This window comes from Astatotilapia calliptera, chromosome 4 (genome assembly GCF_900246225.1).
Source record: "Astatotilapia calliptera chromosome 4, fAstCal1.2, whole genome shotgun sequence".
Taxonomy (NCBI): Eukaryota; Metazoa; Chordata; class Actinopteri; order Cichliformes; family Cichlidae; genus Astatotilapia; species Astatotilapia calliptera.
In genome coordinates this window covers 5,846,212-5,859,148 of record NC_039305.1, presented here as the reverse complement: position 1 = coordinate 5,859,148, position 12,937 = coordinate 5,846,212, and the positions used below count along the sequence as shown (strand labels likewise).

General features: G+C 37.6%; 2 protein-coding genes across 2 annotated transcripts; both read right to left on the bottom strand.

Annotated features, from left to right (window-relative positions):
- Positions 1-1,176: 1,176 nt before the first annotated feature.
- Positions 1,177-2,821, bottom strand: ndufa4a (NDUFA4 mitochondrial complex associated a). The gene is made up of 4 exons (XM_026163650.1): positions 2,657-2,821; positions 1,973-2,061; positions 1,792-1,852; positions 1,177-1,448 (listed from the first exon to the last, which is right to left on the bottom strand). Exons 1-4 carry the CDS (start codon positions 2,696-2,698, stop codon positions 1,392-1,394), a joined length of 249 nt encoding a protein of 82 aa, XP_026019435.1. The 5' UTR covers positions 2,699-2,821; the 3' UTR covers positions 1,177-1,391.
- Positions 2,822-6,085: 3,264 nt separating this feature from the next.
- On the bottom strand, positions 6,086-12,862 carry slc35b1 (solute carrier family 35 member B1). Its single transcript, XM_026164224.1, has 9 exons — positions 12,103-12,862; positions 10,130-10,221; positions 9,814-9,944; positions 9,665-9,695; positions 9,021-9,181; positions 8,748-8,874; positions 7,347-7,453; positions 7,059-7,212; positions 6,086-6,772 (listed from the first exon to the last, which is right to left on the bottom strand). Exons 1-9 carry the CDS (start codon positions 12,225-12,227, stop codon positions 6,720-6,722), a joined length of 981 nt encoding a protein of 326 aa, XP_026020009.1. The 5' UTR covers positions 12,228-12,862; the 3' UTR covers positions 6,086-6,719.
- Positions 12,863-12,937: the final 75 nt, after the last annotated feature.

Genomic DNA, 12,937 nt, shown 5'->3' with positions numbered 1-12,937 from the left:
CTGAAAACTGCTGTTCACAAACGCTGACCATCTAATCTGACTGAGCTGGAGCTGTTTTGCAAAGAAGAATGGGCAAGGATTTCAGTCTCTAGATGTACAAAGCTGGTAGAGACAGACCCTAAAAGACTGGCAGCTGTAATTGCAGCAAAAGGTGGTTCTATAAAGTATTGACTCAGGGGGCTGAATAATTACCACACCCCACTTTTCAGTTATTTGTAAAAAATGTTTGGTATCATGTATCATTTTCGTTCCACTTCTCACATGTACACCACTTTGTATTAGTCTTTCACGTGGAATTCCAATAAAATTAATTCATGTTTGTGGCTGTAATGTGACAAAATGTGGAAAAGTTCAAGGGGGCGGAATACTTTTGCAAGCCACTGTGTATGTGTGTATATATATATATATATATATATATATATATATACACACACACACACACACATTTAGATTAAACGCTGATATTGTGCTATACACTGTAGCAAAAGCCCCAAGGTGAAAACTGGGGGATTCACATGTATGCAAAACTACAGAGGATGGGTGAAGACTCCAACGAGGGCTTCCATTCAAATACGAAAGTGTCCTTGACATTTTCTGCACTGCACTGACTGCTCATCCTTGTCGCATTTCTCCAGGCTGCAGATGGAAAAGCACGACCTGTTGACATTTACAAACTTATCTGGCTGAGAGCGACGGCATTCTGTAAGAAGACACACCTCCAAATGTCCCACTGCCAACTTCCAGTTCATTCCACTTAATGTGTAACACGAACACGCTACTGCTCTAAACCATCAAGTCCAGCTTTGAAAAGGGGGGGGGGGGGGAGAGAAACCCACACACCTTTTTGCCACCATGTCTTCTCGATTGAAGCAATTGCAACCAAAGGTGGTTCAAATACAGACAGGGTTTCCTTTTTATGTCAAAAGATTGGACAGCAACCAAAAGTAGTGTGGTACGTAATTTACTGTTAATTGGGTTAAAGCAGGACAAAGCTAAAATTAGGTGAATGCGAAGCAGGTATAGCAGCAGCAGAACATGACAAATGTAAAGAAGTTGTGGACATTGGTCTGAAAAGTGATGCAATATGTATGCATATTAGACACTGGAAAGTGATGATGCAAATTAAGACAGGACAAGCATATAGCAGGCAACAGCACATGAAAAAATAAAAACAAATTTTCTCAGTATAGAGGAGAAAAGACTCCTGTACTTTATTGATGAGACGGTGAGTAAATCAATATCCAAAAGCCAAATCGATGCAATGAGGAAACTTAAATATGTAACATCTGTGCGGGTTAAGCCTCTGCATCATTAAGCTTTCCAGAGGAACGTTCACAATGAGCCAGTTTGTGCAGATCTGCCGATCTTTGTGCTTGTGGTCCAGCTGTTGTTTAGAAATCAGGACGGTCCTTCTTCAGCTTGCTGTAGTCCATGTTGACTGTGAAAAACTGAAAAGACACACACAAAAAAATAAATAAAAAATAATTAGGCCCAACACCAAGATTGCACAGAAAAATGCATGCACCACCATAAATGGTTTGGGTCACTTGCCACAACAAACACTACTACATCAAGTTACACTCGTTAATGACTTGATAAGATTTGTTAACACAGGTCAGCGTTAACAAGATTATGTTTGATTAGTCCAACTAAAGAGGAATTATCCCTGGATAAGAAACTCCACCACTAAAGCTGCACAATACAATCCAAGAGTAAAACCACCTCCACTGTTAAATACATCAGAGCAGAAAAATCAAGACTGCAAGACAATTAAACATAAGGGATGCACACCTTGTACTGATCATTTGGGCCAAGTTTGTTCCAGGGCTCTGGATTATTCTTGCGATCCCAGCTGCAGAAAGAAGAGTTAAAGAGTAACTCCTAGGTACATGGCAACGAACTTGAAAATTCTCTTGTATGCAAATACGAAAAACAAACACATTTTTAATTAAGAAAACGACACATGACTTACCAGACATCAGGGTTTCTCAAGCCCAGACGGGCGAGGTACAACAGAGACATGGCTGCTCCTCCACCGATGAAGATGAAAAGGGGGATCAGCTGTAAGAGACAAAGGAAGATAAGGCATCTTATCAGCTGAGAGAATCCTAAAGCTCTCAAGACAATGACACTCAACTACATGTTTACACTGAAAACACGCCCCTGTTCACGTAGGCAGCCTCTGGAATGAAACATGAAACGAACAGGGGCTAAAATTGGCCAACTTTAACTACCATAACTATAAAATATATACACATATTTTGTCGAAAAGAGAGGCGCTTTTGTGGGTTCTATTAATAGTTCACAAGGACTTGCTAACCCAATGTAGCCAGCTAACTAGTGGGAGCAGCTATTTAGAGGACATGAAAAGGCTCTTCGTGGCTAATAATCAATAACCATCGAATGACTAAAGTCGTGACCTTATTTAACTGAAAGTCATCAGCTGCCAGAAGGATCACTCTTAACCAACAAATTACACAGAAAAAATGAAAACAAAGACTGCTACATACTTTGATCTCTCAAAGTCAGTGCGGTCAAACGCAGAGGCTAATCAAGCTAGCACTGCTAACTGGCAACTTAGCCTAGTACCAGCCTGGGCTCTCAAAAAGATTACCCAAAATGACTTTTAACCTGAATATAGTTGCAATATACTTACAGCTGGGTGACTTCTAAGTTGTTTGCGGACTATGGCGAGCATTTTGTCGTTCCTCGCGTGCCAAGTTAACCGACTTTGTACCCAAATAAAAGGATTACGAGCAGTCTTGCCAGAACAGTGCGCAATTTAATCCTTGAGAAAGGGCGGAAGGAGGGTAGAGCAAGCACCAATAGGATGCTCACACACTGCCTGATCCAGCGTGATTAAAAAACGGAATTAATTATTACTATGTTCAGTATGCATATCGATAATTTTGTTAGTGGATATAATAAATTCCGAATAATTTCACATGGCTTAATTAATGAGCTGTTATAATGCTCGAGCTTTGATTTCCACGCAGCATTTTTAATCCGGCAAAGTCAAAGTGGTTTAAAAGCCCCAACAATTGCTTATTTTGAACAAAACAAATATTTAATATATATTCTCTTTTTCTTGAGGTCAAGAATAAAATTAACCTTCAGGACTGTCTCTGTTTGTGAAGCCTAAAAAATGTTCGTCTTAATTTAATTTGGAATACTTATTTTATGTACCTATTTACCTACTCCAATGAAAAAAAAAGTATTTTATTATTCTTATTCCCAATATTTCGTTCAAATTTTATGTGATTATTAAACAAAGAAAAGCTTAGATCCTACCGAGGTTATTGTAATTAATTAAAACTAAAATAAAAACTAGTAGATGTCGAAAAAGCTTTTTAGTTAATAAAAATAAAAAAGTACACTTTTGAAAAAATATATATAAGCTAACTGAAACGATTTTGTGTACTTGAAAAAAAAACTTAAAATAAAATGAAAAACATATCGTAACCAGCCTGATGAGGCTTTGATGAACATGTTTATTGGGACTTGTGGGTGACCTGCTTTCAGAAAGGTTTTTTTTTTTTAATGTACTAGATATTCTGATTTTTTCCCTAAACATCCTCTCCAGGAGATGCTCTCCATATCCTGGAGGCCTAAAATAAAGACTTAAGCTAATAAAAACTCAATGAAAAGTAAACATTTGTAACCAAAATGAGCAAACACATTTTGGGAGCTATATTAAACTCAACTGAAGTCAAAACTCAATAAAATAAATAAATAAAAATAATTTAAAAAAATAATTCTGGTTCCCACTGATCCAGAACAGATATTTTTTCATTTATCATCTTATACTGCACTATAAATATAAATTGTGTTTACTGTAATATGTGCAGTCAGCTATATATGTTTCCCATACCAAGACAGAAGTAGCTGTTGCTCATAATTATATCAAGCTACAGTATAAAGTCTACCTAATGTTAAATTCCCCTTTACTCTATTTAAAAAAATCTTTAATATTAGTGGCATGATAGATAACAGTAGAGACACACCATGATCATTATGATGTTTGAGAATAAATATTCAGAGTAATTCATTATGTATTTCATTATTTGCTTCTTAACTTTGTTCTAGGGAAATGAAAAGTTTCATAACTCCTTATCTTGCTCTATGGCATCTACAGAGAGCAAGGTTAGAAGGTTAGAAGTTTACATACACTCATCATGGGTATGAAAGTTATGGTAATTTAGTTTTTTTTTTAAAAACATTTCTTTTTCGAGAGGGGAATGATTGCACAGCTTAGATCTTTAAAAAACAAAGAATTGTGGGCATAAGTTTGAATGTATTTTGGATTTTCGCTAATCCAGTGTGTCAAAAGTATACAGATACATATTCCTATATATATATAAACATATATATATATATACGGCACACATTCACCCAAATCTTTTTTGACAAGGCAAAGGCCTATTAACTTCTCATCACAGAGAATGATTGGTTACAACTGGTAATTTCTCTTTGCCAGCATAAGGAGGATTCACTGGATTGACCAGTACAGAACAATGGGACACAGCTGGGTGTTCCAAAAGGATCACCAAACAATCCAAAGCACAAATCCAAAGCTGGGTTTGGAATGGATAAAGGAGGCTAGCATTAAGTTTCTGGAACAAATTCTCGACTCTATTGGAAATTTGTGCAGTATGATTAAAATCCAACTTCTTGCCAGGGAATCAAGCAGATTAAAAAAAATAAAATTCTGCCAAGAAAAGTCAAATGTTCAGCCAGAATTCTTCCAGCAGCTTGCTAATGGCTACCAAAACTGTGTGGTTGAGCTGAAACTTGCTAAACAGAACAATTCGTATTTTTAAAAGCCATTAAAGATGTTTGTCGTACAATCATTCCACACTGGAAAAACAACAGTTCAAAGAAATAACAAAGAGTCCAAAATCATCATGACTTTCATGACCTTGATGAGTTATCATATTTTTTTAAAGTTGCTATTTTGTTTTCACTTTTGTTTTATTTGGATTTTCTCCTCACAGTTAATGTTGTTGTTGTTGAGGCCTCCCCTCTGCACTGTTATGAGTTGTAATTTTATTTTTTGAACTACAACTGTGGTATATTTAAATGCTAAATGCTACTTTCATATAATTTCCTGAGTACTTTCTCTCAAAGTGCACACAGAGTATATAATTTGCATTATACATAAATAGTGCTCATTTACTTCAAATGTATTTTAATTGAATGATAAAATAGATCTCAGATTTCACTGTATGATATTGGTGAACTATGATATTGATGTTAAGAGTTGGTTATAAAAATGTATTAATTAATCATGCTAAAGAAAACAAGAATTGGGCTTTGGACTGTGACATTTAGAGTGGGTGTAAAACTAATCTAAGTGGAAGGTTAAACCCTGAAAATGTCATCAGATTTCAATTTTTGCTATCAAATGCACTTATTAAATTATGACCGATTTAAAAATCTTGGGGGGGAAAAACACTTATGTCCCCTAAGTACTTTGAGGACCTATAACTTAACATTTCTGTAGTATGAAGGTAAAATTTTGCAGGCCTTATTTAAATACATTAAAGATTGCATATTTTGATTCTTTATTAAATATAAAGAAACAAAACAGGCTGCTGTTAACATCTCTTATCAGTGCATCCATGTTTTAACTGCAGAGTTCACTGTCAGCTATTTCTCCTCCAAACACTGCATTGATTTTCAAGACAAAACAAAACAAAACCCTGGCTATTTAGTTTTAATTGTCAGGTTTAAGGACATTTCCCTTAAGATATAATCAATATTCCAGTTTTTTATCAGTTCCATTCAAAATATTGATTATGGGGCATTTCATATTTAGAAGTCCAGTGTCCTTTCATTCCTTAGGTGCATTTCCACAATCAATGCATCTTTAAAAATATTATTTGAAGTAGAGAAAATTGTGTAAGCTACATATTATTGGAATATCGATGGGTGTTTAAATACATTTAATTGTTGGGTTTGGCTAACAAGTTTAACAAGTAGCTGGTGATTAGTGCCATGATGCAGTCAATACCATTCTAGAATGAACCGATTTGAACCAGTTTTTAAAAACTGGAAAAAAAAAAGAATAAAAATGACAACAAAATATAATAATTTCCCTTTTATGGCAAGTAATTTTCAACTTTAGAAAATAAACGTAAATACAATTTAAAAGTAAGACTGGACATAAGACAACAGGCGACATACAACCGTCTAAATTTTCATAAAGGACATTAAACTTACTAATTGTTTTCTCAGACAAACTAAATGTTACAATTACACACATTCAAGCATCCATTTGTAAACCATTTGGTGTAATTTCATGGGTTAACTGCTGGAAATGTATTTCTAAGGCCTTGTTTGGTTCAACATCAATCCAAGGCAGGTGAGCTGGTTTCAGAAACAATAAAGATTTGTCTAAATAAAATAAGGTTTACACCTGTGCACTTCAGCCAGTTCAAATTCTTCCACAAAAAGGACTGCAGGTTGTGTCACAGCTCATTCTGGACTTGATCCCATATAATGCATCTCTTCAGTATATCAACTGTACACAACAGAAGCTGGAGTTGAAAACTACAACGACTCTCTTTTAAATGCAGTAAAATATCTGACCATAGTTCAACAAGTCACAGGCACATATAGTGTGCCTGTACATGATGTCTTATGAAAATAATATACTGGCTATAGTGTTTCCAATCTAGTGTTTCTCTTCTTTTTTTCCTCATGTGCGCCAGTGTGTTTCAGTGTGTAGTCTTCTTGGGGGCTTTGCCAAATTTAGCATCCATTCCAAGACCTAAAGTGAGAAAACCAAAGATGTGAATGGAGGGAAGACACAACATCTGAACAGATATTTTATATACATTTAACCTGATGAAATGTCTTGATGCATACTCAATCATCCAGGTAAGTAAATTCCAAAAATTTGACTCTGTTCATCTGGATGTAGCGTTTTCAATGGGAGAAACGTTTTGTCACTTGGATTGAAAAGACTATGTCCAGATGAACAGAATCAACCTTTTGGAAACCTGACAAAATGGAAATCTAATATATTAAAATACGAAAGTAATATAGTTACTGACCGAGGAATACGAGAATGGTGCCAACCCACTGCATTGTAGTCATTACATTGCCAAACAAAATAACAGAGCCAAGGATGGTGAAGAACTTCCTCGTAGTTGTGACAATGGAGCAGGTCAGAGGCCCAAAGTACACAACTGTCATGAAGATGAAGGTCTGAAAAAGGAACATTTGAGCCGGTCAGTCAGGATGTCAGTCATTACTAAGTATCTATTGTAAAACACAACAGGGTGTTTCCTGTTCTTTAATATGGCATTGCTAATAATCAGTACTCGCATTGATCCACCTACCTGGCCTAAAGCACTGGTGACTCCAAACAGAAATATATTGTAAAAGATGCCCGGGTGGCGCTCTGCAAAACTCAGGAATTCCCACACTTCCCCTGTCCACAACACCGCTGAGAACAGAGAGGAACGTAACATCAACAACTTTTCAAAAACACAGTTCATTTCTGACTATCCTTGGTAAGAAAACCAGACCGAGTTCACAGTGTGAATGTACAGCACCACCAAGTGGTTCTGTACAGTATTAGCAGTTAGGTGAAATCTTAGTGTGGGGGTGTAATGAATTTGTATGAGTGGAGGTATAAGAATACCTTTGCATCTTGGGAAATACTAGACATCAAAGTCTTGCTGTGCATGTTGAAACCAGGAGTATATCTGCATTTGCACACATTTGACAACCAATAACTAAAAGCTGTTAAGGTTGCATATTGGAACTGCACTTAACGCTTACAAAAAAACGCCATAGCTTTATAAAATGTAATTTAGCATAATAAAGTGGTTCAGGAAGGATAGAAAAACACTCCAAGACGGCAGACCCTACCAGTTAGTTAGCTTAAAAGTGATGACAGTCCTCCAGTTCTCATATAATCTTTGACCTTTTGATCTTTATCTCAGAGCCCATTAGTACCCAACCTTAAAAAACCCATCATTAAATTGTGTTAGTTTTATGTGCCTTGCTCTTCAGCATATTGTAGCAATCTGCTAACAGAACTGAGGGCTTTGAGGTGGAGGATTTCTTATCTAAAAAGATAACACTCCGCACTATGCCTTGACTGAATTAATGAGTTTTTGCCTCCTGAGGGAAAAGTGCACACATTTTCTGCTTCTAATGCAGCTGTTATTGGTTCTGTTTGAGGGTTTTTTTTTTTAAACTTCTTGCTACCATCTACTTCATCACACCCGCTATTCATCCTGGAGCTCATGTCAGAATCCAGAATGAGAATAAAATATACCAAACTCACATTAAAATCACCTTAGGAACACAGCACTACACCTTATGGTACTTTTGTAAATGCAAAATCACCATGAGGTGATTTCACTTTGAATTGGTGTTTAAAAAGTTTTGAGTGGAAAAGCACCTGAAGAAAACTACATTAAACATAGGATATTTTGTTCTTATCTTTAATCAAAATTTTTTTGTTAATTATAAATATTATAGCACCATAAGAAATTTTCTTCAAAAGCCTTAAACCGGTACTATGCTCTTAGATAATTATTCATAAAGAAAGCTTTGAAACCATATATTCACCAGTGTTGGCAGTACTGAACCACACCAAGGTGAGTTTGCTCATTAGTGTCTCCTCTCTAGCTGCAGGTGAGCAAATCAGTGTAATGGCCAGATGTATTTTCAGTTGGAATGAGAGCCTGCATGCTCCTGACACATATTCTATTAGATGTGAGACTCACCTAGTCCCAGCACCAGACTGGACCACATGTTGATGTTCAGCATCATGTGGTTCGCACCCGTCTGGAAGCGAGCCCTCATGTGGTCCTGGGCCACACCAGTCAAACCGTCCAATGTCAGAGAGACCAGCTATGATGCAGCAAAACACAACACCGAGACGTGAGATGAAAGTAATGGGAAAGTCAAAGCACCCGTGAGGACACGAGGGAGATGCAAGCAGATGGGCAGCATATGAGGACAAATAGGTGAAATGAACAGAATATGTGTTAGCTCACCAGCAGAATCTCTCCAAAGCCAAAAATATGGTCATCACCAACAGCAGAGCTCTTGTTGGGTTTATAGAGAAAAAGAGCAACACCGCTCACAATCAGCAACACACACAGGTATTTAGCCAGTGGATACTTCTTCCTCAGTATTGTCACACCGAGGATCATCACTGCAAGGAAACAATAACAGAAATATGAAGCCGATTGATACCAGCCTGGACAGCGTGTCAAAACTTCAGCCCTGAGAGTGAAACATATGGAAGGAAACAGAATTCAAGCGATAACCAAGCTGTGAGGGGTGAGAGTTAACCTTCATGTATAAACAGGACATACTGTAATATGCAAAGCAGGCTCTCAGCTCCACATGCCTAAGAAGAATATTCAAACTAAATGTGTCCCTAATCTGTAAGAAAAGACCTCAGAATCACTCGTGTTTGTTTGGTAGCCTACACTTTAAAAAAAAGTAAATAATTTGACTTTGTATATTTCCTCATACACACCCTGCATACTGTACACTTTCTGAATTAGTCAGTACAGACAGACTGTTGTCTACGGAAACAAAAGTAAGCAGTGACAAAATATTATGTAAATGATATGGTGAAAGAAAGCACTTTAAAAAGCAACACTACAACACTTATTTTTGTTCGATTTACCTGGTATGGGTTTGCAGGATTTCCCCAAAACCTATCAAACAAAAACGCAGTTATAGAATATGCAAGGCTCAAGCACAAATACACATACAATGAAAAAAGAAAAACACATAACCAGTTACTGTTGACCCATTTAAATAGGGCATACTCACCTGGGTGGGATAGTTGACATATTGAAGGGCAGAGTTACTGGACACCATGGCTCCAAGATAAGAGAGCGAGCACAGGCCATAGAGCCAGCTCTTCGTGTGATCTGGCTTGGAGCTCTCAAAAAACTGGATCACTAATTATTAAAAGAGAATTAAAGAAAAAAGTTCACAACATTACATTATTTTAAATATTAGGCAGAGAAGTTAACATACAAGAGATTCGACTGGTGTTGTTCTCAGGTGTTTCCTAGCAGAGTCAGTGGAGTCTTTTAACCACTGTTATTAGTTTTTGTGTGCATTTTGTGCAGCACATACTCACAGATCTTTGCAAAGACACAACTGATGATGCACTGGATGAAGACCAGCGTACGGGCGAATCTGAACTTCTCGTGACCATAATCACCTCGAGTGCTAGAAAACAGAGAGCAACAGCATGTTGAACACAACAGACCCGTCTTGGCAGGAGCATGCAAATAGCTAGGTTAAACATCTGAGTGGTTTCATGTGTCTCCTAGCTGTGAAAAGGGCATTCAGAAAAGGAGAGTGAAAGAGGGGTGTGGTGAGGGTAGCAGTCTGTTAGTGGACCAAAAGTTTTTTCAGCAGCTGTCTTGCTTGAGTACTTGGTGTCAGTTTGCAATTGTTTTTAGTGGGCTAATCTGAAGATAATATGTCCATATTCATAACAACATGTAATAACATGTAATAAAAGTCAGACATTGGTTTGTAGAAGTGCCGCTTCACCTCACATGGCATTTTCAAGTCATCATTTTGAAACCAGAGAGTATTCCTGTACCCTTTGTTGACAGCATACCATCTGTGTCCTTTCTCAGTATGTGAAAGAGAACACAGGCAGAGCTCTGCTTACTTTACATAAGCCAGACTGCAGATTTTAAAGTTGCATGTATAGGAGAAACAGTATACATGAAACTAAAATGTCTCTTTTGCAAAAACTTATGCCTGAACCAGTAAATCTCTGAGATTTTTAAATATACTCCCCAAAAAAGAAAAACAACGCAAAAACAAAAGTCTGTGTAATGCAGAATTTTGCTTTTAAGATAGACTAAAAATAAAAAAATTATTCTTCAGAGAAGAATTTTTCCAGATGTCTTATTCTTTTGCATATTTCTCACACACGTTTCATTTCATCAAACAAATTTTAATATTAGTCAGCGGTAACCAGAGAAAACCATGATTTAATTTATTAAGGCAAAAAGAGCCAAACCTGTGTGAAAAAGTAATTGCGCCCATTTATCGTTAAACCACAAGTTAACTCTGATTACCGCAGTTTGAAAGCTGAGCCCAGTTTCACTAGTCACACCCAGGCCAAACCCGTTGAATAAAGAAATTGCTTAAATAGATCCTGTCTGACAAAAGATCAACTTTTTAGAAAGTTTGAATCCCATCTTATCTGATGTAAAACTAACACATCATAACAGCAGCAGTCAAACATGGTGGTGGTAGTGTTATGACCTGAGGCTGCTTCATGATCAGAACAACTTGCTCTAATTGATGGAACCGCAAATTTTGCTCGACCAGAAAATCCTCATAGAGAATGTCCAGCCATCAGTTTGTGCCCTACAGTTTAAGTTCACTTGGGTTAAACAGGAAGACAATAATCTGAAACACACCAGCAAGTCCACCTCAGAGCTGCTAAAAGCTGCTAGTCAAAGTCCAGACTTAATTCAGATTGACCTGAAACAGACATTCATTTTCAAAAAACCATTTAATGTGGTCAAACCAATTCTACAAAGAACAGTGAGGAAAGCAATATCTGCCCTACAGTGACATAAAGGAGTCATTGCCAGTTATCACAAATACTTGATTACAGTTCTTGTTACCAAGGTTGGCACAACCGCTTATTAGTTTTAGGGGGTAATTACTTTTGCAGAGCCCGGTAGGGTTTGATAGCCCCCCCTTTAATAAATTAAATAACAAGTTAAAAAATGACGGTTTATATTTACATGGGTCATCTTTGTCTAATAGTGAAATTTAGGTGTGACAAATATGTAAGAATAAATCAATCAATCAAAAAGGGGGGATACTGCTGCAGTACTGTATTTAGTTTTACTTAACAGATCTGGAGATCTACAAAGACAGTGCTTCAGGTCATATGCTCATATGATTACGATTATGAGAACTGTGATTTTTTTTCTAAAGACAAAACTATAACCAAACTCCAACTAAAATTTTAATGTATGCATAGCAATATTAAAGCGGCAGCTTTTTGAAGGGAGTTTTGGTTCACAGCAGCATAACAATGTCTCTAGTTTAGCTTCGTTACTTGTTACTTACATCGTCTCTTGCAATATTCCGTAATAAAAGTAGCACACGAAGACTCCGAAGAAGCAAACGATGAACCGTAACCTCATATTGTCCCACAGCCAGGCGGGCTTCCCAGCTCCCTTTCCCGCTGCCATGCCGTCGTCGACCACCCCGGGAATGTTAACCGACACCACCGCTCCACTTCCCGCTCCTCTCGCTCCGACCTCTCGCTCCACTATAGCCGCTATCACGAGCCCGGAAATGGCGCTCGCGTGTTTACGTTGGCTGTGGATTATGCACCAGCTGGAAGACTTGGTGATATATCGCAGTAAATCTTATTTGCCGGAGCTTTCCAACTCTTGTCTTGAGATTCGAGTATCATGCCATAGTTGGTTGCCCTATATCACCCCAGACAGAAGGGCCTTCTAGCTGTGCAGCTGCTATATTAAAAGCATCCCGTTTTTCACACCCGAGTAACGGTAAGAATGTGCCGCTCGGGTTTTCATTGGGGAAATTAAAACCTGCAATTAGCAGGAAAAGTTATCTTCTAAAAGGACCCATTAGGTGTCAGCACCTGAGCCTGTACGCTTATATTAAGTTTAATAAAACTACCCTGAGTCATACAGGCATAATAACGTGTTTCATATACGCCGCTCCAATCCTGCAAACAAAACGCTGCCTCTTCTGTGATCGTTTGGTGTTCGCGTTAACCTTTAATGGTTAGTCGTGACTTGAGGCAGCTATTTAAAAAGCCGAGGTCCTTTCTTGAAAATGTCGCGTGCCCTTTTGTCGTCCTAGGATGTGGATTAAATTCATTGGTCCGTGTAAGAACTATGGAGCCGCTTTAAGCCAATCACAAAGCTGA